This window comes from Canis lupus, chromosome 3 (assembly GCF_011100685.1).
Source record: "Canis lupus familiaris isolate Mischka breed German Shepherd chromosome 3, alternate assembly UU_Cfam_GSD_1.0, whole genome shotgun sequence".
Classification (NCBI taxonomy): Eukaryota; Metazoa; Chordata; class Mammalia; order Carnivora; family Canidae; genus Canis; species Canis lupus.
This window is the reverse complement of record NC_049224.1, coordinates 27,749,488-27,775,298: the sequence shown is the minus strand read 5'-3', so window position 1 is coordinate 27,775,298 and position 25,811 is coordinate 27,749,488. Positions and strand designations below refer to the sequence as shown.

The window sequence follows — 25,811 nt, the reverse complement described above, 5'->3', positions numbered from 1 at the left end:
AAAAAGTTCTTAGTTTCAGTAAAGCAGAAGACTCAGAAACCAGTTTATAGAGAATTAAGGGAAAGTAATCAGTGAAAAAAGTAAAAACATGCAGGTATAGATTAGTCATTCCTGAAATTAGAGCAACACAGTAGTTTTCAATACTGCATCTATTTTATAATCACCTGGGGCACTTTGAAAGTGCAGATTCCTGGGTCCCACCCTCTAAAGTCTTGATATAAATCATCTGGGGTGGAGTCAAGAATAGTGTTTTTAGATACTGCTAAGGATTAGAGCCACAGATTGTGAAGCAATAAAATAAGCCTGTAGCTGAAAGGCCCAAGGCCAGGAAATGAAGCTTTTGGGAGATTGGCTTATATTGTGAGCTTGAGAGGAAAAAGCTAGTGAAAAGAATAGTGCTGTAAATTTGAAGAGAAAGGAAATCATCAAAAGAACAGCAAAGTCAAGAGGGAAAAGTACTAAACACATAGGATGTACTGGTTGGGTGGGTTTCTAAAGAACTTAAAAATATTGCCTGAAGTCTCAAGAACGACACAATTGCCATGCATTTAAAACAGCATGAAAGAATAGAAACCAAATAGGCACTTGGAGTCCTTTAGGGGTGGAGGTTTAGAGGGCACTTTCACTTGTTGATTTTATTTTTTCCACAATACTTAGATCCCGCCCCCCAAATTAAAAAGCACCTGAAATAATTTTTAATAGGTAACTTTTTAACGAGGATTTTATTTATTTTTTCATGAGACACACACACACACAGAGGCAGAGACACAGGCAGAGAGAGAAGCAGGCTCCATGCAGGGAGCCCGATGTGGGACTCGATCCTGGGACTCTGGGATCACGCCTTGAGCCAAAGGCAGATGCTCAACCACTGAGCCACCCAGGTGTCCCTAATAGATATAAAGTGCTTAACAATCATTATATATAGATACTTAAAGTTTTAAAATGGATTAAAGTATACAAACCCAATATTGGGCCTACAGTAAATTGATATATTAAGGGCATAGGAACTTAGGGTCATATTCATACCCTATTCATACCCTTTGGTCTAATTCCACTTTAAGATTACACCTCAAGGAAATGACCAGAAAGAAAAAAAAAGTCGTTTGTACAAAGATGGTCATAGAAACAATATTTATAATACTGGGAAGTTGGAAAAATCTCAAAAATTCAACAATAGCGTTAAGGCAAATAAACTGAAGTACATTATCAAGCTGGAAAACTATGGAACACTGACTAGGTGAATACACAGAAATGTTAACTGAAGTGAAATAAAAAGACAACAAACCCCAATGTAGGGATGGCAACTATGCAAATCAGAGATGTGTGAATTAATAAAGGTCAAAGAGTATGTAATATGAAGGGATGGTAAATAGTTATAACTTACTGTTCTTTCTCCATAAATCAGTTTAAAACCTGGATTTTTAACTAGAGTGAGAGACAGAATCTAGGACTTGCCTGTAGTAGAAGTAACCATCATTGAGCTTATTCTTGAACTTTCTGTGACCAGTATTTTTCTCCCACTGGCGCAATGCAGTTTAGCACCCACAAAATAACTGGGCACATAAGCAGGGAGGAGCAGTTTTGAATCAGTGATATCAAGCCAGTGTTTTGAAAAATGGGTGCAGGGGATCCCTGGGTGGCTCAGCAGTTTAGCGCCTGTCTTTGGCCCAGGGAGCGATCCTGGTAGACCTGGGATGGGGTCCTGTGGTTGGGCTCCAGGCATGGAGCCTGCTTCTTCCTCTGCCTGTGTCTCTGCCTCTCTCTCTCTCTCTCTGTCTATCATGAATAAATAAATAAATAAAATCTTAAAAAAAAAAGAAAGAAAAATGGGTGCAGCAAAGGATATATTGGGGAAAAATGCCAAGTTCAGATTTGTAGAAGACATTCTTTCCCTTTCCTTTTCATGCCAAACAAGCAGTGGCATATACGTACATGGTAACTTTTGTTATAACCAAAGAGAAGATCAAATGGGATTGAATGTTTGATTTCTTTCAAATTCTGAACCATCTCAAACATAACCAAGAAGTATGGAGTATAATACCAGGCACTCAATAACCAGATTTAGTCAATGTGAATGTTTGGAAGTCCTTTTTGCATCCCTCTCCAGTCCTATTTATCTCTTTCTTTCCTGCAAGGAAAAACTATTTGGATCTTGGTGTGTGTCTTGCCCTTGCATTTTAAAATATTTTTACCACATAAGTATAGATCTATAAATAATATAGAATGTCACTTTGCTTATTTAAAAAATTGAAATGAGGGGCGCCTGGGTGGCTCAGTCGTTGAGAGTCTGCCTTTGGCTCAGGTTGTGATCCTGGAGTCCTGGAATTGAGTTCCACATTGGGTGCCCCACAGGGAGCCTGCTTCTCCCTCTGCCTGTGTCTCTGTCTCTCTTTCTGTGTCTCTCATGAATAAAAAAATAAAATCTTGGGACCCCTGGGTGGCGCAGCGGTTTGGCGCCTGCCTTTGGCCCAGGGCGCGATCCTGGAGACCCGGGATCGAATCCCACATCAGGCTCCCAGTGCATGGAGCCTGCTTCTCCCTCTGCCTGTGTCTCTGCCTCTCTCTCTCTCTCTGTGACTATCATAAATAAATAAAAAAAAATTAAAAAAAATAAATAAAATCTTTTAAAAAATGGAAATGGCCTCATAACATATATATCTGACTGCAACTTCTTGTTTTTTCATTCAACATTGCTTTTGAAATATATCCATGTTAGGGATCCCTGGATGGCTCAGTGGTTAAGCATCTGCGGGTGTGGTCCTAGAGTCCAGGAATCAAGTCCCACGTTGGTCTCCCTGCATCAAGTCTGCTTCTCTCTCTGCTTGTGTCTTTGCCTTTCTCTCTCCATGTCTCTCATGAATAAATAAATACATTTTTTTAAAAAAGAAATATATCCATGTTAATATGTGTAGCTATAATTTTAATGACTGAATGGTATTTTTTAAGTGTGAATTTTATTAGGCACTACTTTTAAAATACAGAAAAAATAATGAAAAAAATTCATGTATTTAAGATCAATTTCACCAAAGATTAGCATTGTGCCATAATGCCATACTAATATAGACCTTTTCCAAAGGAATAAAATTTTTAGGTACAGTTGTAGCTTCTTGAGAGCAGTGGGGAAGAATCCAAATCCCATTTAGTATTTAGCTTAGAACTTACTCTAGAATTTCAAATCATTTCAAACAAAAAAATGAAGCCATACCCTGAAGATCTGCCTCAGGAGATTTGGGAAATCTATTTCTATTCTTAATTTCTGAAAATTATTCATGATAATCCACTCAAACTGAAGCCAGTTGCTGGAGTGTGAGCACTACTTCGTATCATATTTGTGCCCTCGATGTGTCATGAATCAATGAATAAATAGTACCAAGTTTTTTTTTAAAGCACAGATGGTGTTTGTGGCAGCCATGAGAATGTGCCTCTCAGATCTCCAGGCATAATACTAATGGGCCAGACTACTACGTTATGAATCCACCACAGTTCCCACAGGCTGCTCACAGCCAGCCAATGACCCAGTGAGGCAGAGACAGGAAACTCCTTTGGCAGGTGACGTGGGCTTGAGGATTCCCCACTGGCCTAGTGAAACTTTCTTGGACTACCTTGCACTCTAGGATGCTTTCTACTGAAACTTCTTTTTTTTCCCCCCCTCTCTCCATCACTATCTCTCCCCCTAGCTCTGGATTCCTCTCCTTTCTCCCTCATAGGTGTTTTCCCCCAAATCTTTTGCACATCCAATCGCCTCTTAAGTAACACAGTAATTAGGTGTATGGGTTTGAAAGGGTTCTCTAGATAGGTCATTAAGAATGAAAAGAGAAAATAATTATGTGCTCAAATAATTAGGACATAAATATTTAGAATTAGGAATGGGATGCCTGAGTGGCTCAGTGATTGGGCGTTTGCCTTTGGCTCAGGGTGTGATCCTGGAGTCCCAGATTCGAGTCCCATGTCGGGCTCCCTGCATGGAGCCTGCTTCTTCCTCTGCCTGTGCCTCTGCCTCTCTTTCTGTGTCATTCATGAATAAGTAAATAAAATCTTGAAAAAAAAAAAAAGAATTAGGAATTAGCTCAAGGATGTAAGTGATGACAACTTAACTGTTACATGAGGCCAGGAGAAGGAATATGTTCCCCAGGAAGGCCCAAAGGATTCACCATTCATAAGGGTGTTAGAAATGATCTGGTAAGTGGGGTCCCAGCATCACTATGAAGTGTAACGTGGCTCTCCTCTGAAGGCCAGGGTTAATGGCAGGAGAAGCAGTTATAGAATTTGGCTCCCTGATAGCTGAGAGGATGAAAAGGCCCTGGTGGTAGCATTTCACCATCAGAAGCCAGAGGGTCACAGTGCCCACATTATGGGAGGTTAAGAGTACACCGCATCTGGAGGGACAAATAGTTAAGCAATCAAAACACACTGTTCAATATACATAGTTAAAATAGAGTGAGTGGATGAGCGGGAGGTTGGAGGGAGTTACCCTGAAGGTCTCTTGCCCAGTTTCTGGCCTGAACTACTTTTCAGTTTTCAGACCTGGTGTTCATTGACTGAAGAGATAATTGGATCTCAGGGACAAGGACCCTGTAATACATAATGATTTCCCCAGTGCTTCCCCAAAGGGATCTAGGCCATGTACTAGAGTGACTATTCAAGGGGAAAGGAAAACATTCAGACATTTCAAGCACTGTCAGAGACAGGGTCAAGTTGGCACTGATACACAACAACCAGAACGTTATTCCAGGCTCTGTATAATAGTGAGGACATACATACAAGGGCCAGGTGATAAATAGAGTAACAGCCAAAATCTGGGTCCCCTTGGTCTATGAACTCACCTGGTGCTCATTTTCCTAGTTCTCTAATTTGTAATTGGGATTGGCATATGCAGTGATTGGAGTGACCCACACATTGGACCTGTTGGTGAGAGCTATCATAGTGCAGAAGGCCAAGCAGAACCCTCTGAAATTGCCCTCACTCCCACCAAGATAGTGAATCAAAAACAGTGTAACCTTGGAGAGGGATGGCGGAGATTAGTGCCACTCTTAAAGATGCAGGTGTGGTGGTCACTAGCATATCTCTGTTTAATTTGCTGGTCCTTGCAGAAACCAGATGAGCCCTGGAGATTATTGCCTGTTCAACCAAGAAATAGCCCTGATCACAGCCACCCAGCCAAATGTCTTTTTTGCGGGGGCAGATAATATGGTCTCTGGCATGTAGTATGCAGCCATTGGGCTGGTGAATGTATAGTCTTCTATCCTAGTCAGGAAAGAAGATCAAGAAAGAGTTTGCTCCAGGACTGTGTTAACTTTCCCACATTCTGTCATAATGTAGCCTGAAGACATCTGGACCATCTGGACATATCACAGAAAATCATATTGATTCATTACATTGCTGACATCATGATGATTTGGCAGATGAGTAAGAGGGTACTAGTGTGTGCAGAACTGGTAAGACACATGTATGTCAAAGGGAGGGAGCCATACTCTACAAAAATTCAGGCACTTGCCAACTCAGTAAAGTTTCTGCACATCCCATAGTCATGCCAGGACATTCCCTTCAAAGGAAAGGGCAAATCGTTGCATCATGAATCCACCACTACAATGACAGTTAAGCCTTCTTGGGCTTTGGAGACAACAGTTCTTGCTGTAGAGCAAGTAGCCCTGCTGTTTAGAACAAATGGTCTCAGCACACTATGGTATTTCAGTTGTTAACGGTAGAAAAGGAGGTGGTGCGAAATTTAGGACAAGTTCCAGGGGAAGAATCACAACACAGCCTACTGGGGTTATAAAGCAAGGTTACACTACCTGCAGCAGAGGGTTATATACCTTTTGTAGAATAGCTCCTAGCATGCTAGGATGCCCTGACAGAGCTGGAATGCATGACCTTCGGATACCAAGCAACCACAATTCTGGAATTGTCTATCATCTATTGGGAATAAGTCATAAAGTAAGATGGTCCCAGTAGCAATCCATCATAAGATGGAAACGGTACATCTGAGACTGAGTATGAGCAGGAAGAAATGACACTGCTAGGGGCATGAAGAGAGGGTCTAGAACCTCATAGCATCTACTGTGTCCTATCATGGCACCCACTATATAGCAGTGTCCCTTCTGAGCTCACACCAGTGACCATATGGATCTCCCATCCAATCAGTTGAAGAAGGAGAACCTCCCCTTCACCTTGACAGCTTGGTTCATGGATCGGTTGATTTGGTATTAGGTGAAAACCAAAAGCGGATGCTGTCTGCATTATATAACTCATTCAGTGGCTGTGAAAAATCATGATGAGACACTTTGTGAAAGATAAACCTTCCCAATGAGCAGAGCTTCAGGAGATGCACCTGGTCATCCACTTCATATGACAGAGAAAGTGATCTAAAGTCAAAACATATACGGGCTTTTGCCAATGGGGAATGGTCTGGGGCCTGGAAGGAGACGAATTTAAATATTAGAGATGAGAAAGTCTGGAAAAGAGACATGTAGACAGACATAAGAGTAGGAACAAGGTGTGAAGATTTTTATATTGTATTTTAATACTCATCAGAAAGTATCCACACGGTCTGGGAACCAAGTGACCAAGCTACAAAGTAACTGGACTAGTTGACATTCAGATGACACGATCACAGTGAAAGAGATGGAGGCTTTGCATGGGTCAAAAAAACACAACTTCTACCTATGAAGGCCAATCTAGTGGTTGCCTGCTTTGAATGACCAACCCACCAGCATCAGACACCAACACTGAGCCACCAGTATGGCACTATTCTTTAAGGAGACTAACTGGTCACTTGGCAGCAAATGGACCACATGGGGCCATTTTCATCTTGGAAGAGGTAGCGGGTTTTCTCATAGGAATAGAAACTTAATCTGGGTATGGGTTTGCCTTTCCTGCCAGCACTATCAAGCTACTTACAGAATGTCTGATCTACAAACATGAATCAACATAGTATCTAATCAGGGAACTCATTTTACAGATCCACTGGTCATGCTATATAGTGTGTCATCTAGAGGCTGCTGGCTAAATAGAGTGGCCAAGGTATGGCTGCAGCACCAACTCAGTGGCAACACCTTGCAAGGATGGGGATACCATCCTCCAAAACATGTAAAAACACTGAATTACAGAACTCTATGTAGCACTATGTCCCAAGAGGAAGAATATATGGGTCCAGGAACCAAGGAGTGGAAGGAGGAGTGGCCTCACCATCACTTTGGATGACCAACTGAATTTTGCAAGGTTAGAGGTCCTGATCTTCAAAATGGTATGTTTTTTATCATGAGATAGCAAAGATTGCATTGAACTATAAGCTACAGCTGCCACTTGGACACTTTGGGCCCTTTATGGCCAGAAAGTAGCAGGCAAGGAGAAGAATCACCACCTTGTTAGGAGTAATTAACACTGATCCGCAGGAGGAGGCAGGGTTGTGTTGCATGATGGGAGCAGGGAGGACTGAGCATTGAACTCAGATGGCCCACTGGATGCCTCTTGGACCGCTCTTTCCTAATTGTGACAAATGTAATGATGTAGGAATGGAGGCTATCCATGGGTAAGGTCACCAGGAGTCCAGACCCCTCAGGAGTAGGAGCTTGGGAAACATCACGTGAGCCAGAGTGAGGGACTTTCGAACAGACAGTGCAGGAGAGAGATGACAAGTGCCAGTTTTGGCTATGAGATCAACCACAGCCGCGAGGCCACAGTTTGTCTCTTCACTTCCCTCTTCTAACTTTCCCCTCCGCAAGAGGAGCCAGCCAGAGCCACGGAGGTGCTCCCCCAATGTGTCAGGAAGTGAATCCACTGAGCGCACAAGGTAAACTGTGGCAAACATGCAGAGGCGGCAATCAGGTCATCCTTTAAGGACTCTGGGGCACCTGGGTGGTGCAGTCTGTTAAGTGTTTGACTCTTGGTTTCAGCTCAGGTCATGATCTCAAGGTCATTGGATCAAGCCCCACGTCAGGCTCTGGGCTCAGTATGGAGTGGGGTTGAGTTTCTCTCTTCCTCTCCCACTTGCATGCACGCACTCTCTTTCTCAAATAAAGAAATAAATAAATATTAAAAAAAAAAAAAAAGGACTCACTCCAGCTGCAAGGAATGTGGTTAGCTGAGTCTCCAGCTTTGTTGTCTTGAGAGTCAACTTCAGATTATCATGGGTGCTTTTCTCAGGGCGTTCCCCCATCAATTACTGAGGAAGGCCTAATCATTCTTACTCGACAGGGCACTTCTAAGGGAATAATCTTTGCTCTGGAGTTCCCTCCCTGTTGGGGGTGGTTTGCCCAATCCTGCCCCTTTTCTTTCATAGGTGCTACCCCCTCATAAACTTCTGCAATTCAAATTTCTTTTGAGTGTCTGTCTGCTTCTGGGAGAATCTAACTGGGACAGATGTATCCATTAGACCCCTGAACTCAAGTCATTCCCTGTTCCCAGTCCTGGGATGTATGACTAAGTAATTGAACCGTTGTTTTCTCACATGTAAAATTAAAGATTTATTCCTCTCGTAAGTATATCATATGGTTGTTGTGAGGATAAATACGTGCAAGAAAATCCTATGGCATTTGAAAATTCCTATATAAATGGTTAGTTTTTATTAAAAGGCCTAAAGAATTAAAGCATTACCCAGATCACCCAACAATCCTCAATAGTTAAAAAATTAATTATGATAATTGTTTTCAAGCCTTTTCAAAGCTGGTAAGGTGTATGTGGTTTTCTGTGGGGATATCTATTCCCAGGGAGTAATTTATACACTCAGAGATCTTGCTTGACAATTAGATACATACCTAGATAAAGAGTTGTAGAGTTCTACAGTAACCTGCCATGAGAATTTTGGTTTGTTTCTTTTCATTTCTAGGATGACAATTATTAAGATAAAGGAAATGAGAAGCATTGAACAACTCTTTTGACAAAACATAACAGTCTTTAGGGAAAATAATTAAAACCTGTGTGACCATGAAACAAGCTTCTTTAGCACTATTGTGATGACATAATGTATCATCTGTGGATAAATATTGCAGTTTTAATATATATATAAATCAAAATATTTCCTATAAACATATTCCTTTAGTACTCATTCTTGGTATTCATACTTATCTATAGTGTATTACAAGAAGAGAGCTAGTGATCATTACTTTTTATCAGGAAAACTTTTAGTGGTATTTTTTTAGCAGAAAAGACAGGTAAGCTTTCCATGATGTGCTAGCTAGTGTTTGCTTAGCTGGTGGTACAGATTTGCAATGGGTTTTCTGTCTCTCTTCTTGCCTTTCAAAAGTTGTATCTCTGATTTGCATTTGAGAGTTGGCACAAGTTCTGTTACAAACTTTCAAAATTTGTGGTTCCACATCAAGAATTGTAAAAAAGGGATCCCTGGATGGCTCAGCGGTTTAGCGCCTGCCTTCTTCAGCCCAGGGCATGATTCTGGAGTCCCAGGATCGAGTCCCATGTTGGGCTCCCTGCATGGAGCCTGCTTGTCCCTCCTCCTGTGTCTCTGCCTCTCTCTCTCTCTCTATCATAAATAAATAAATAAATAAATAAATAAATAAATAAATAAATAAATAAATAAATAAATAAATAAATAAATAAATAAATAAATAAATAAATATTTAACAAAACAAAACCTGCCCTTTCCCCTTTTTGTGCATCCTGCCCAAAGTAAAAAAAAATTTTTTTTTTTTTTGTCTAAGCAGATCTGTAGGTGTGTAATGTCCATCTGAGCAAAAGGGCTAAAACTTTTGGTTGTTTGTTCAGATGTCAATGTACTGAAGTAAGTGTAGCTGACGAAGCATCTTTAACCCAAATGGTTTTGCATAATCTGAGAAATATGGATAAAAGTAAAATTCCCGTTTTATTTTACCATGGATGCAGAATACCTGCACTATGAACTTGGTGCTAATAGGAGAGAATGCCAATAATACAGATTATAAGATCCACCAGGCAATGTTAAAAAATCTGTTTCATCATAGTTCAGCATAATTCTTCAGAATCACATGATTTTTTTCCCTATGTGCATTTTGGGGTCTCTGGTAATTGAATACAACTTGAGAAGGGCTTACTCCGGTGACCTGGAAACGAGGTCCCCAGAAGAGCAAGCACACTGCGATGAAACCTGAAGCAATGAAGCCCCGCTGAGCTGAAATGGAAACATTCATTGTATTAGGACACGACTGAATTTTCATTTAACTTTGTTTTGTTGTTCCATTGGGCTGTCTTCAGATCTTAAATTGCGTTCCGGGGGTGTTGCAGGAGAAATCACAGTCTGGGGTACGCCACTAAAGTCTAGCTCGCAGCCCGGGTAGTGTTTCTGAATACAGAGTTACCTGTGCCCACTCCCCCGGGAGAAACGAGGCACATTTACACGTTAGGGTCCCTTCGAATGACCGGAGTTCGAAAAACCTGGGGTCCCTACGCTTTTTTCCCTTTTCCCCCCGCCCCGAGGCTCGAGGCCACCTGCACCGCAAGAAACACCTGCCCCGCCCTCACCGTCCCCGGAGCACCCGCTGCGCAACGAGGCTGCGCGGAAGGAAGGACGGGAGGGCGCGGCCGCTCGGGGCGGGGGCGGGGCCGGGGCCGGCGCGGGGGGCGGGGCCGGCGCGGGGGCGGGGGCGGGGGCGGGGCCGGCGCGGGGGCGGGGTGTGCGCGCTGCCGCCGCGCCGCCGCGTCACCAGCGTGCGGCACGTGCCCGTGTTTACGTCCCTCGTGGAGCAGCCGACGTCAGCAGCCAAATGGCAACATTGTGGCGCTCCTGAGGCTCGGAGTTTGGGAGACGCGTCTCTCCGTCAGGCCGGCTCGCGGCGGTCGGGCAGCGGAGGAGGGGGAGGAGGGGCGGGGAGCTCGGCCCGGGCGAGCGGCGGAGGCGCGCACATCGCCGGCCCCGGCCCCGCGGGGCCGCTCGTCGCCTTCCGAGAGCCGCAGACGCAGCGCCGCGGCCTCGCGCTGGGGGCGGCCGGGACCCGCGCGAGGCGCTGCGGCAGCGCCGGGCTTGTAAACAGATCCAGCCGCACGTGACCATGTGAACTACCTGCTCCGGGGACGCGTATTGTCTTCACCGCGCGCCGCTGCCACAAAGGAGCGCGGCGGCTTGGAGCGCGGAGCCCCGGGCGAGCGAGGCGAGGGAGCCGGCCGGCGCGCTAAGATGGCCGAAGGCGCCCGGCGGGGGTGAGCGGGGGGCGCGGTGCAGCCAGCCGGGGAGCCCTCGGGCGGGCAGGCCAGCGGCGCCTCCCCCGCGGCCACCATGTCGTTCGCGCTGGAGGAGACGCTCGAGTCGGACTGGGTGGCCGTGCGGCCGCATGTGTTCGACGAGCGCGAGAAGCACAAGTTCGTCTTCATTGTGGCCTGGAACGAGATCGAGGGCAAGTTTGCCATAACCTGCCACAACCGGACGGCCCAGAGGCAGAGGAGCGGCTCCCGGGAGCAGGCGGGGGCGCGAGGGGGCGCCGAGCCCGCAGCGCCAGCGCCCGACGGGGCCCGCGGGCCGGGCAGCCCAGCCGGCAGGGGCCGGCTCGAGGCCGCCGCCTCTGGGACTCCGGGCAGGAGCCCCGGGCCCCGGAGGAGCCCGGCCTGGGCGGACGGCGGCTCCCCGCGGAGCGCGCGCGGCCCTCGGGGCGACCCGTTGCTGCGCTGTGCGGCCGGCAGAGGGGCGGAGAGCCCCCTCTGGAGCCCGGGGCGCGCCCAGAGCGGGCCGGCCCGCAGGGGCCCCGAAGGCAGGGACGCGGCCGAGGCAGCCCCGCCGGCAGCCCCGCCGGCGCCCAGGGAGGCCCCGGTGTCCTCGGTGCGAGTCGTGAGCGCCTGCGGGGCGGTCTCCGAGGAGATAGAGGTGCTGGAAATGGTGAGGGAGGACGAGGTGGCCCCGGCGGCCCTGGCGCTCTCGGACGCAGAGCAGCCGCCCTCCGGCGCCGAGCTGGAGTCCCCGGCCGAGGAGTGCAGCTGGGCCGGGCTCTTCTCCTTCCAGGACCTGCGCGCTGTGCACCAGCAGCTGTGCTCGGTGAACTCGCAGCTGGAGCAGTGCCTGCCCGTGTTCCCCGAGGAGCCCTCTGGCATGTGGACCGTGCTGTTCGGGGGCGCCCCAGAGATGACCGAGCAGGAGATCGACACTCTGTGTTACCAGCTCCAGGTCTACCTGGGCCACGGCCTGGACACCTGCGGCTGGAAGATCCTGTCCCAGGTGCTTTTCACCGAGACCGACGATCCCGAGGAGTATTACGAAAGCCTGAGCGAGCTGCGGCAGAAGGGCTACGAAGAAGTGCTTCAGCGGGCCCGGAAGCGCATCCAGGAGGTAAGAACCCAGGCTGGGCTGCACCTCCCTGCTCCTCGTTACTCGCTGCTGGAGGCTGGCGCCTCGGCCCGGGCTCGGAGCGTTTGGGAAACTTGTTCTACCGGGCAAGAGGAAGACGGCGGGTTCCTTACCGATCTACCCCTTACTTTCAGTGGTGGGAAAACCGTGACATTCCCCAAAGGAACTTGCATAAGTCTTTGGAATTCCTCTTCCCATAGATCAGATAGGTTCTGTAGCACAAGGGACGTGTTTACTACTCAGTGCTGGAAGTAGATTAAAGCCACTCAGAAAAAAAAAAAGGCGTCCCAGAGACATTCAGCGTTCCTTTCTCTTTTTGCCTCTTTTCCAGCAATGACTGCCCATATAGTAATCCTACTTTTTTGATGTCCTCTCCATTTATTCAGAATAGTTTGTACTAGAGAATGAAGTCGGTCTTTTTTTTTTTTTTTCTAATTTCCATTTGTAGTTTGTCAACTTAGGCAAATTTTAAATTCATTTTCCTTCAAATGAGCGGCTTGTCGAAATGAAGAAGCACCAACTCTCAGTGGGATGCTGAAATTTTTAAAGGTTTATGCATAGTCTCAAGTCTTTAGAGCTGGCTGCTTAACTCCTGTTTTAGGGATGAAAAAGGTCTTGGGCAGGAATGCTTTTACTTTTGTACTTGTAAAAGTAGTATAAAGCTTATTCAGAGTATCTTACACTTGAAATTACAGGAAATAATGGAAAAGGTCTGCATGGGTATGCATGAGGACGGCTCTAATTTGTAGGATATGCATAATTTGAGGTCAGTCCTAACAGCTTCTGATGAAGGAACTGTACTAAAAAAGTATTTTAAAATACATTTTAGTTTTTGGGTCACCCGGCTGGCTCAGTCGAGAGAGCATGCAACTCTTTACCTTGGGGTTGTGAATTTGAGCCCCACATTGGGTGTAGAGATTACTTAAAAATAAAAATATCTTGAAAAATATATACTTTAGTTTTCCCTAATGGGCACTACAGATACTTCCTGAAAGCTATTATTTTTAGTACTGGTACCAGTTGAGGTTAGAGGTAGGGTGGGGAAATGCCCGTTTTTATGGTGTTTATATTCCTGACATTGTGTTGTCCTGTTAGCCTTGCCTGTGTTTATTGAATACTTGAATCCTGCTATAAAGGCTAGGAAGTTAGTACCTTCCTGGTTTCTACATGGAATAGTACATATTTTTCATTGCTAAATTTGGGGACTTAGGAAAAAAAAATTTTTCTCCCTTACCTACAGTGCTCTCTGACAATTTCCTGGTTTTCACTCCTTCCAGTTTACTTTGTGCTAAGTATCACCCATCAAGTAACACCCACCAAGTAATGTGATCAGAGAGTTCTAGGGATCGGTTTTTATTTCCTTCTTTATCATCTACTTTTGGAGTCTGTGTTCTACTTTAATTCATTTTGAAAGGAAATGACAAATTTTATTTTTATTTTTTTAATTTTTTTTTTCAATTTTTATTTATTTATGATAGTCACAGAGAGAGAGAGAGAGAGAGGCAGAGACATAGGCCGAGGGAGAAGCAGGCTCCATGCACCGGGAGCCCGACGTGGGATTCGATCCCGGGTCTCCAGGATCGCGCCCTGGGCCAAAGGCAGGCGCCAAACCGCTGCGCCACCCAGGGATCCCGGAAATGACAAATTTTAAATGGTCATGTACATTCTCATTCTCTTTTGAGTTTTGTTAATACTGACCTGTGTTTCTTTCCTTTTTTTTTTTTTTTTTTTTTTTTAAGGTTTTTAAAATGATTTTATTTGTTCATGAGAGGCAGAGACACAGGCAGAGGGAGAAGTGGGCTCCTGAGCCGGAGGCAGACGCTCAGCCACTGAGCCACCCAGGCGTTCCGACCTGTATTTCTTTTTTAACTGCGTGGACAAAACTAGTACTTCTTTCTCTTATACTTGTTTGTTAAGCTTTATATTTTATTTTATTTTATTTTTTAAGATTTTACTTGCTTGAGAGAGCGGGTGCACACAAGCTGGGGTTTGGGAGGAGGCGGTGGGAGAGGGAGAGAAGCAGATTCCCTGCAGAGCAGAACGCCTGAGGAGGGCGGGGCTTCATCCCCCTGGGGGGATGGAGCCCTTAGAGGAAGGCAGATGCTTAACCCACTTACTGAGCCACCCAGGCACGCCTAAACTTTATATCTTATATAAATGATGTAGACTTGTTTAGTTTTAATTTCATTGACATTCAGAAAAAGTAATTTTTACCTGTTCAAATAGGGTAAAAAAATGAAAATTGCCAAAGAATAGTTAATTACAGTTTCTGGAACTCTTTCATGGGGGTGGAGGGTTACATTTTTTTAAAAAGACAATCTTTTCCTAATTAAGGTTATATTGACCATGATACTGCATTCTCTTTAACACAAAGAAATTTAAAAATTTAAGGAGTATTTTGTGTTTTGAAAGATCACTCAAATGAAGTTTATTATAAATTCATTGGAAATTTTATATATATAAATTGTTGGTGCTTCATTTTGTTGATTCGAATGGTTTTTGAAAAATACCAAGACAACAAATAGATTAAGTTTATATTGAAAGAAATGAAGCTCTGGGGAGAAAGGGTGGTATTATTAATTAGTAATGTCTGCTGTGGGCAGGATAATTGGAGTGTAAGAGCATGCCAGCATGTTTTTTTGTTGTTCCTTAGCTGCTTAAATTTTTTACTATTGTAATAGTTTGCAGTAACTTTTTTTACGTAAGATATTTAAGAAATTGTCATTTTTGTGCTATTTATTATATTTAGTAGTCATATGTAATTTACTGTTTTTTTTCCCAGTTCTGCAGTTGACTTAATTTGTGGAAGTGGCTATAGGTGTTCAAGCCAGGTGTATCTGATAAATCAAACATTCTGAGGTATATGTTACTTAGAAAATTTAGTCTTGATTGTTTTTCGTTTAATTTCTCGTTCAATTTTCGCCCCTCCCCCCATTCTTTTTCCTATCTAAAGAGTTCAGCTTAAAGACCACACCTGTTTTTGTTCAAAATGGTCAGTCAATTGTGGAAGGGAGGTTATTTATTTATTTATTTTTAAAAGTTTTATTTATTCATGAGAGACACACAGAAGCAGAGGGAGAAGCAGGCTCCATGCAGGGAGCCCAACGTGGGACTTGATCCCGGGTCTCCAGGATCACACCCTGGCCCAAAGGCGGCGCTAAACCGCTGAGCCACCCAGGCTGCCCTTGTTTTTTGTTTTTGTTTTTGTTTTTGTTTTTGTTTTTTTAAAGTAGACTGTACAACTAGATTGTAAACTTCTCAAGGTCACTGGCCTTGACAGTATCTTGGAATTCTCTTTGCCATCCCTAGTTCAGGGCCATACATCTTGTCAGCACTCTTTAGGATTTGTGGACCAAGGCCAGAAGTGTTTTTATTTTTGTTGTTGCCTTTTAGCGTTACAAGTATTTAGTTTTTAAAATACTTTATCAGAGAGAGAGTGCCAGCGCTTAAGCAAGGGTAGCATGCTAGAGTGGGGGTGTGCGCAGAGGGTGAGAGGGAGAAGTGGACTGACTCCCAGTAGAGTGTGGAGCCTGACTTCTCAGGACTCTGACATCATGAATTTAGCTAAAGTCAGACACTTATTGACCGAACCATCCACGCACCTTCCCCCGCCCCCCAGCGTTAGAAGAATTTAACCAGAAGAAGAGTCTTTTTGATTTAAAGTTGTGGGTACATAGAATTTTATAAACTGATAAATGTAAATTCTGCATAAGGGACCATGGCATTTAGAAACTGAGAGTAAAATCTTTTAAAACTGTAAATAACTTTCTAAATAAGGGGTCTTTTTTTTTTTTTTAAGATTTTATTTATTTATTTCTTCATGAGAGACAGAGAAAGGCAGAGACGCAGGCAGAGGGAGAAGCGGGCTCCATGTGGGGAGCCCGATGTGGGACTCGCTCCCAGGACTCCAGGATCACACCCTGAGCCGAAGGCAGGCACTCAACCACTGAGCTACGCAGGTGTTCCTAAATAAGGGGTCTTTATTTGGGTTTGGGAATTCCTTATAAATTGAGGGGAGCTATATATAGTTGGATTTTAATGGGGTGCCATAAACTAAAATGCTAATTTTATATGCGTTTTTGGAGAGAGCCTTTTATCAAATTCTTTAAGATGTTCTTCAAAAAGAACTTTAAAACCATAATTGTGTATCATTTGCTTTGTAAACTTTGGGCATATCTATTGGAGCTTAAGTTTTAGAATACACTTATGATTTAATATGGGGTTATAAGAAGTACTTCTATGTCTTTGTTTTGTGAAATATTGAATAAAAGACTTCGTTTTCTGCTAAACATTTTTAATGATTCACAAATTTTGTCAACTGACTGGAAATGATAGTTTGAGGAGCTATAATTCATATAATAATAATGAGAACTTTTTATTTTAAAACCTTTAAGATGTTTTAAATATTATTATAAATATTGTTATGTTTATTAAATATTTTTAATGATTTATTTATTTTGAGAGCGAGGAGGGAGGGGCAAGGGGAGAGAATCAAGCCAACTCTGCTGAGGGAGGATCCTGACAGGGGGTTGGATCCCACAACCCAGTAGATTGTGACATGAGCCGAAATGCAAGTCAGGTGCTTAACCTGAGCCACCCAGGTGCCCCACTGATAAATTTTTAGATAATATAGGAATTGTAAGGTTGTGTGCTACTTTGGGCCTTAATCTTAGAATTTATTACATGGTAGGTTTGTTTTGGATTTTCACAAGGATTTGCTCTAAGGAGTGCTATTTATTTACCAAGTACTCAATCCATCCCTGAATGAATCAAGTGCCACCAAGGCCTCTTTGAATGTTTTCAGCAGTAGTCTTAGTTGTTGATCAGAGCTGAGGATTATATTATATAATGTATGTGCATGAGTGACCCATACCATGGCTTACTTACTTTGATGACCTGGATTTTGTAAATAATGGTTTCTGTATAAGGACAACTATCGTTGAAATGGTTATGGTCCTTTAGATAGTAAACCTTAAGTATGGTGGTAGTCTTAAGATCTAAAACAGTGTTCTTGGAATTTATTTATACAACTGTTAAGCTAACTTCTTCCCAGTTGGTTTTAACTTATGTCTAGTAAAAAAACAGCCAACAAACAAACACTGAGAGCAGCTTGTATGTTTGTAAGTAGCCATGTAAGGCATGCTGTAGACACAGCCTACCTAGTGTTTGGAGTTAGAAAGACCTGGTTTCCAGATAGAACTCACCACTTCAGCGGCCTGCTTAACCTTTTGAAAAGGGGGAAGAAACTTAAGATGGAGATTTAAGTAGGACATTATGAAAAGGTGCTTAACAAAGTGGCGAGTATAAAAGGGGGCTTCCAGAAAGTGTTCTTTTCTTTCCTGTAATGAGGATTCTCCAGAGTTTGTTTTCACCTCAGCATTTTTTTTTTTTTAGGGAATGGAACTAATATTTATTGGCACTACTTAAGTATTGGTGTTTCATGTTTACTATCTCTTTTCATTCGCCCACTCTCTTTTCAGGTAAATGGTGTTTTGGGTATTTTTTTGAGATTTTATTATTTGACAAAGCACAAGCAGGGGGAGCGGCAGGCAGAGGGAAAAGGAGAAGCAGGCTCCTTGCAGAGTAGGGAGCCTGATATAGGGCTCCATCTCAGGACCCTGGAATCGTGACCTGAGCCGGAGGCAGCCACTTGACCAACTGGCTGAGCCACTCAGATGCCCCCAGATAAATTTTATACCTATATTACTGAAACAAAAGTTGAAACTTAAAGATGTTGGATTTGGCCAACCTTAAACAGCTAAGACGAAATCAAACAGATTCAAATGTAGGTTTGTCTGAATCCAAACATGTGCCTTTTCTGCCCTGCCTTGTTTCTGTGAAGACATTAGAAGGGATGTCAGTCTCCTGAGAATGAGTCAGTTCAATAATGGCTTTTAAGATAATCTGTTTGTTTAATTTCAAATTAGTTATGATAGGCATGGTCTGGGACAGAATCTCATGTTGTGTTACAGAAGAGATTGCCAAGGTATGCAAGCATGAGTTTATGTTAGACGAGAGTGCCCAGTTGCCATTTTCCTTGTATTGTTAAAATGACTTGGCTGTGGGATCCCTGGGTGGCGCAGCGGTTTGGCGCCTGCCTTTGGCCCAGGGCGTGATCCTGGAGACCCGGGATCGAATCCCACGTCGGGCTCCCGGTGCATGGAGCCTGCTTCTCCCTCTACCTCTCTCTCTCTCTGTGTGACTATTGTAGATTTCAAAAAAAAAAAAAAAAAAAAAAAAGACTCGGCTGTAAATGACTGCTGACTTCTGAGGTTATTTAACATAAGGGGCAGGAAGCTCTAGAAAGAATGCTCACCATCTCTCCTCCCAATTATGATTTTCATAATTTTTCTGGAAAGTTAAAATTATAAAACCTCTGGAGCAACACTGACATCCCAAATATATATATTAGAGAAATCAGTCTTGTGTGAGCCCAAGGATGGTTGTCTTTGATTGGACGATGTGCCGTGACCCATGATTTGGTATAAATAGTAGAAGCAGACTCAGTAAGGCTGTAATGTAGTTGCAGTTGAGAGAGGTGATATGCCTGTATATTCCCATAAAAATAGTGTAAACACAGTTGAGGAATAATGAAGCTGAGTGAATTTTGTGGCATCCTTGAAAGTTAGGACCAAAGACTTGAAAGGTAGAGGCTGTGTGAAAACAGTGACTTAGGTACTGATCATCTTCTTCATTCCTGTGCCCAAATAAACTTGGCCGTTTTTCACATCACTGAAGAAAGAGAAGTATAGAAAAGATAAATCTTTTAAGGTTAGCGCATCTATAATGCAGAAATGTGGAGGCTGGTGGCAGGATAGCAGCAGCCTTCACGATAGCTGATTTATTTGTGGTGCTTTGTCTGCTTGCTGTTTAAGTCCACCAGATAGTTCACAGACTTGAAATCAGGCATGTTTCCTTTTTGCTAAAACAAGGCCAACTCGGACAAACAGTTGACCAATGGGAGTTCAAGGGTGTGTGTTGGGGGGGGGGGGTAGAAGGGACAATGTGAGTGGGAGGTGAGGTTTGGTTTGTCAAACATAACAATTGTTTGAATTAGCAATCTTCACCCTCCAAATCTTCACATGAACTTTATAATCAGTCTCACTGTTATCCATTGCTTTATTTGACCTCATTGACTATGGAATACTGCTGGAAGTGGGAAGTGAAAGCAAAAGGTGGCCTTCCACTGATGGTTAAATGCCCGTGTGCTTACTTTTTTGTAATGGAAAGTTTCCTGTGGCTCTTTTCACTCTTTAATAGGCCCTGCTCCCTCTGATTCTGTCCAGTTCCCTCACTTGTTGATGGGAGAAAATTAAAGTTGCAATGCTAAGAGAATGCAATGAAGACTAATAGTTCTTGGTGCTATTTTTTTTTTTTTTTGATAGAAATTGAAGCTTGGCCTTGCAAGCCTCTTGTATTGGACTGTAAGTAGCCTTAACACAGAGTAAGTTATTAAAGCTCCACAGAAGCACAGAACGATTCATTCAGCAAAAAGCTGGAAAATTTTGTGATGTTTCGTAAATGTAGAAAATTGCCTTTTTATGCTGGTCCTTGAATTTCATTTTTATTTTTTTAAAGACTATATTTTAGAAAAAGAGTGTGTGAGGGTCAGGGGGAGAGTAAGAGAATCCCAAGCAGACTTCCTGCTGAGCATGGTGCAGGCGGCGGGGCTCCATCCCATGACCCTAAGACCAGTACCTAAGTTGAAATGAAGAGTGGATAGATACCCAGCTGAATTTTAAATTTTATGTAGTTATAATTGCATATGATAAACTGTTCATACTGTGGTAAAGGTTTTATAGTATAGGCTGTGAAATAAAAATAGGCTGATAGGCTGGAGGATGGTTTTAAGGATAAATGTATGAAGTTCATTTAATGATGGGAGGTTTTATTTTTAACTTTGAGGGTGATGGCTAAGGGCTTAGTTTATTCAATAAATATAGTTCATTCAGGTAGCATAAGTATAGGGAAACTACAGTGATAAACAAAACTGGTCCTTTTCTTCAGGAGTAGTTTTAAATACAATTGGTTACCAAAGCAGCCTGCAGCTAGGAATTAGTTGAGGTAAGGGTTTTGTTTTGTTTCGTTTTGTTTTGTTTTTGAGGCACTTTTTTTAAGAAGCTCTAACTACACTATTGTTGGTTAGTGCTTAGGGAAAGAAAATTTACTGAATGTGGCTCAGAAAATTCTGTATTTTTGTCCAAATTCTGATACTAGTGGCTTGACCTTAGCGCTGTCATTAACTGTCCTTGGTCTCAGTGTCCGAGGTAAGACCAAAGTTAGAGGTTAAGGATCCCCAGGGTAGGGACGCTTGGGTGGCTCAGGGCATGATCCTGGGTCCAGATCAAGTCCCACATCAGGCTCCTCATAGGGAGCCTGCTTCTCCCCCCTGCTATGTCTCTACCTCTCTGCATCTCTCATGAATACATAAGACCTTTAAACAAACAAAAAAGGATCCCTAGGGTAGGTCACAGGTACAATATGGCAAGTGTTGGGACCTGAGCCATTTGTTTAATGTGCTTGTATCTAGATTTAGGTCCCTGCTGTAAGCTGACTGTTCGGATCGCAGCACTTCTAATTTTGCTACAGTTTTCTAGGCTTTGAAAAAGTCCTAGTTAATTTTTTGGTTGCAGAGGGTATTAGAAGAGGACAGAAGTGTTTCTTCTTGTTGTTAAGTTTGTTCTTTTGGCTTTGCTTTGTTCATTACCTGTTCTGGAAGGTGTTGTTTCCCTCCCCCCAACCTTTGGTATATTTCACTATGGTTTCTAGTATTAAAAATGCTTTTCCATCAGTTTTTGATAACTTGAAGTTACATTTACAAAGCAAATGGTTAGTTACTAAAATTATTTATTTAAGCTTTTCTTCCTCTTTATACCTTCTTACCGAGGTGTGTCTCTTCTCTTTACTGACACCAATGGGTCCATGACTAGAGGGACCTGTGTGTAGTTAAGTATGTGAGGTTTTGATTTTCAGTCATCAGAGTAACCTTTATTGAATGCTTCCTGTGGCTCAAGCACTGTGCTGAAGTCTTCAAATAATTTCAATTAGTGTGTAGATAGGAGTTAAGAGGTAGTGTTTGAGTGTTGAGTCTTGACTCCACCTGATAGCTTTGTGAATATGGGCCTACCTAATTCTTTTACTTCCTTAGCAGCTGCTTCTGTAAAGTGAGAGAATACTGCTGCCTTTAGAAATAGGTTTTATGTCACTACTTAGAACAGTGCTGTGTACCCAGGAAATCCTTGGTAAATGTGAACTTTTAATGTTAATCTCCTTATCAAACTAAGAGGTAGGGATTTTACAGTAGAGGAAACAGGTTCAAAGAGATCAGATAAGTTTGTGTAAGATAACATCTGGCATGTAAGTGGATTCAAATCCAAGCCTGACTGATTCTATCCTGCTCTCTTAACCATTGGGACCATCTTTGCTCTAGAAAGGGAGAGAAGCTAACTAATAAATATTGGCAAATTGAAATAATTGGTCAATGTCTCACCACTGGACAAAAGCATTAAGCTGGTTAAGCTGATTCTTTTTTTCTTGGAAAACCCTGATTATGTACATATACTATATGGATATATACTGTAATTAACAACAGTGTTGTAATTAGAGAACATGGTAATCCCAAAGGAGGCAAGATTAATAAATCTGTGCCTGCATATATGACACATGAAGCTCTGATGTGAGACATAATACATGTCTTTCTATTTTTTTAATACATGATTAATACATCATTTTAATACATGATTTAATACAATGATTCTTAAAAGAATCATTTATAGGGGCTTCTGGGAGACTCAGTTGGTTGAGCTTGTTATTGATTTTGGCTCAAGTCGTGATCTCACGACCCTGAGATCCAACCCCATGTTGGCTCTCTGCTGGGTGTGGAGCCTGCTTAAGATTCTTTCTCTCTGGGGCACCTGGGTAGCTCATTTGGTTGCCTGCCTTCGGTTCAAGTTATAATCTGAGTTGTGGGATTGAGCCTCTCATCGGGCTCTCTGCTTAGTGGGGAGTCTGCTTCTCCCTCTCCCTCTGCCCCTTACCTTGCTTGTGCTCTCTCTGCTGTCTCTCAAATAAGTAAATAAATCTTTAAAAAGTCTCTCTTAAAAAAATCATTTATAAAAATTTTCTATAATCACAGGAAGAATAAATGTTATATTGATATTTAAATATTCTGTTGTAAATTCTGTATGAGTTTGCCACGAGTGAGTTGGTTTCGAAAGTGAGATTATTTTCCTCAAAAGTTTTCACATGTGTATTTTACTTCAAAGGATTTTTCTCCTCACAACTTTTTTTTCCTCAAAACATTTTTTAATGCTTTTTCCTCTCTGTGTCAGAGCTAGGGAATTTGGTATGGTCTTAGCTGAGACCTGAAATCTACCTCCTTCATCTTCTATTTACATTTAAATAATTTGCCCATAATAGTGAATATTATATTCCTTTTCCTTTTAAAAATACTGAATAATTCCTTTGGGATGCCTGGGTGGCTCAGTGGTTGAGCATCTGCCTTTGGCTCAGGGTGTGATCCTGGAGTCCCGGGATCAAGTCCCACATGGGTCTCCCTGCATGGAGCCTGCTTCTCCCTCTGCCGGTGTCTCTGCCTCTCTCTCTTCTCTCTCATGAATAAATAAATAAAATCTTTAAAAATAAATAAATAATTCATTAGCTAAATTTTTTCTGGCTAGACGGGAGGAGGGCAGTTAAGTGTGTTAACTTCTTTTTTAGTTGGAAATTCTGCCTCTTTCTGTTACGTGATGTGAATTTTGGTATTGGGGTTGCTAAATGAAAATGAAAAGGTTATGACAAGTTGGGTTAAAGAAATGAAAAATTAAGAAAAGAAGGGGGGTGAGAGGTCCCTGGCTGGCTCCGTCAGTAGAGTATGCAGCTCTTGATCTTGGGGTTGTAAGTTTGAGCCTCATGATGGGTGTTGGGATTACTTAAGAACAACAAAATTTAAAAAAAAAGGAGTGAGAATTAACTTGAGCAGTATTTAAAATAGAAGAATTAGAATAGATAACCTTATTAACGTAAAAAGAAACCTGTGTAGGTGCTTGCTTTTATAAATCATTTGTTATAAGGTCTCTGGCTTGCTTTTATAAATCATTTGTTATAAGGTCTCTGGCTCCTCGGAGGGCCTTGGGATTGGGTCTTGAGCAGGTTTTATTCTATACATTGCATCTTATGAGACCTAAAATTTCAAACATTTTTTTTTTTAAATTTATTTATTTATGGTAGTCATACAGAGAGAGAGAGAGGCAGAGAGACAGTCATAGAGAGAGAGAGGCAGAGACACAGGCAGAGGGAGAAGCAGGCTCCATGCACTGGGAGCCTGATGTGGGATTCGATCCCGGGTCTCCAGGATCGCGCCCTGGGCCAAAGGCAGGCGCCAAACCGCTGCGCCACCCAGGGATCCCGAGACCTAAAATTTCAAATAAGAGTATTTTATGTATCTTGGTAGAGATTATGTAAATGAATTAGAAATTAGACTTTCTTGCCTTAAGTATTCAGCATGTTTGTGGATTTGCTAAATGAAAACTGGAAGGAATTCCAAAATTGAATTACAATTTCATTCTCTTTTCATCTTGTCCAACTGCACAACTCCCCTCTTAACCTTTTTCAGTTTCCCCTTGTGAAATATTTTTATCGTACTTTGTCTTTTAAAACTCAACAGATTGGCATCTTTCCTGTAAAGGAAAAATAGTAGACTGTGAGTAGGGATATAAAGGGCAGTGGTTAAGAGTTTGAATTTGGCTGCTGAGGATTCATACCTTCTCTTTTTCACCTTCTACCTAACTTTATAGGCAAGTTATTGGCATAATACTTAAACCTATATGATACAGTTGTTAGGAAAAAGTAACAGAGAATGTGTGTAAGGTTGTATACCAGAGTATCTGGTACTCAAAACCTTCAATAAATACCAGCTAATATCATACTCACTTTTTCCTGAAGCAAACTGATAACTGCTGGATTCCTCCCAGACTCAAACTTGTTTCTCTTGCAAACCAGGATGCTTTTAAGTGAAGTGATGCCATACAGGTAAAATAATTCTAAACCAAAACAGTAAGAAAGTGATTTTGTTTTAAGCCTCTTTAAAAAAAAAGATTATTTATTCATGAGAGAACACAGGCAGAGGGAGAAGGACGCTCCATGCAGGGAGCCCAATGTGGGACTCAATCCTGGGACTCCAGGATCACGCCCAGAGCTGAAGGTAGACCCTCAACTGCTGAGCCACCCCACGCGTCCCTGTTTTAAGCCCCTCTTAGTGTGTCCTCAGTAGAAGCTCCTAGTCTGTGGTTCCATGTCCCTTGTTGCTGCTTCATGTGAATGTCCTTATTTTGGCCAACTTTGCAGAACAGGATGGTCCTTTTTAGAGTCTCTTGCTGTAGCTCTTCCATTTTTTTCGGTACTTCGTTCACTTGTGTAAGCATCCCAGACAACTCTGATCAGGTTTGTGGATCTTCCAACTGTAATAATGATTTAAGAAAATAGTAAGGATTAACCTTTGGAAGTCCTTAATAGGCCTTTAAGGCTCCACATCTGTCCCTATACAGCATATTGTTTTCATGTCAGGTGCTCAGCCTACCATAGAAAAAAATAAAAAAAACACAAAACAGCCCCTTTCCTTGAGCTTCACTACAAATTCTGTTCATTCTGATTGAACTGTCTTTGTTTTTTAAGTGCAGGCATCTCTGATTAGTATTTTAATACTTATTCTTGTAAAATGTTATATTTCATGCACTTGTACAAATTTACCTCTATTTTAGGTAGTCATTTTATAGTGGGTTGTGTGGTTAGAAGTCCAACCACCACTTAAAATACTGTCTTTGTGGGGAAAAAATAAATGTGCCTTCAAGGTACAATGGGTTTAGTAATTGAGAACTACCTGTAGTTGACTCTTATCTCCACCTTTACTTATTTATTTACTATGTATGTCAAAGGATCCAAGAATTATTTTTTATAAAGATCATCTAGGTATTTGTATATATTCATATTTTTTTCCTTAAGTAGTCTCCATCCCTAGCATGGAGCCCAACTTGGGGCTTGAACTAATGATCTTGAGAAGACATGAGCTGAGATCAAGAGTTGGGGGGTGCTCAATAGACTAAGCCACCCAGGAAGCCCCCCATATATATTTTTTTAAACAAGTCAATTTACTTCAGAATTTCCATTCACCTTTGGCTAAGGAGGAGTGGAAAATTAATTTGGCTTAAGACACTTTGGCATGCCTTTGGTGTTTTCTTTTTCTTTTTTTTTAAGTTAAAAAAAAAAATTGAGAGCACAGAGGGATAGGAAGAGGGAGAAGCAGACTCTCCGCTGAGCTGTGAGGCTTGATCCCAGGACCCTGAGATGATGACCTGAGCCCAAGGCAGACCTTAACCACCTGAGGCATCCAGGTGCCCCTACAAATGTTTTTTTTCTGGTCTCTTCTAGCTTAATGACTTGAAAAGTACAGCAGGGTGGACATACTGCAATACCTTTAGAATCAGGTAGTCATCGTGGGAAGTGGAATGGAATAAATTGGCAAAGGGAGGATTCAGAACATCACTGTTGTGTCACA

At 42.5% G+C, this 25,811-nt stretch overlaps 1 protein-coding gene across 2 annotated transcripts in view; it reads left to right on the top strand.

Annotated features, from left to right (window-relative positions):
* The first annotated feature begins 11,099 nt into the window (after positions 1-11,099).
* JMY (junction mediating and regulatory protein, p53 cofactor) overlaps positions 11,100-25,811 on the top strand; it is a 100,322-nt gene continuing 85,610 nt past the window's right edge. Inside the window, exon 1 of one of the 2 annotated variants that reach the window (XR_005356827.1) lies at positions 11,100-12,241. Coding sequence is in view for 1 of the 2 variants with exons in the window: in XM_038532473.1 (XP_038388401.1) it covers positions 11,201-12,241 (1,041 nt within the window). In the remaining variant the exon portion in view is untranslated. The remainder of the gene's footprint in view (positions 12,242-25,811) is intronic. The other variant, XM_038532473.1, reaches the window with a different exon arrangement.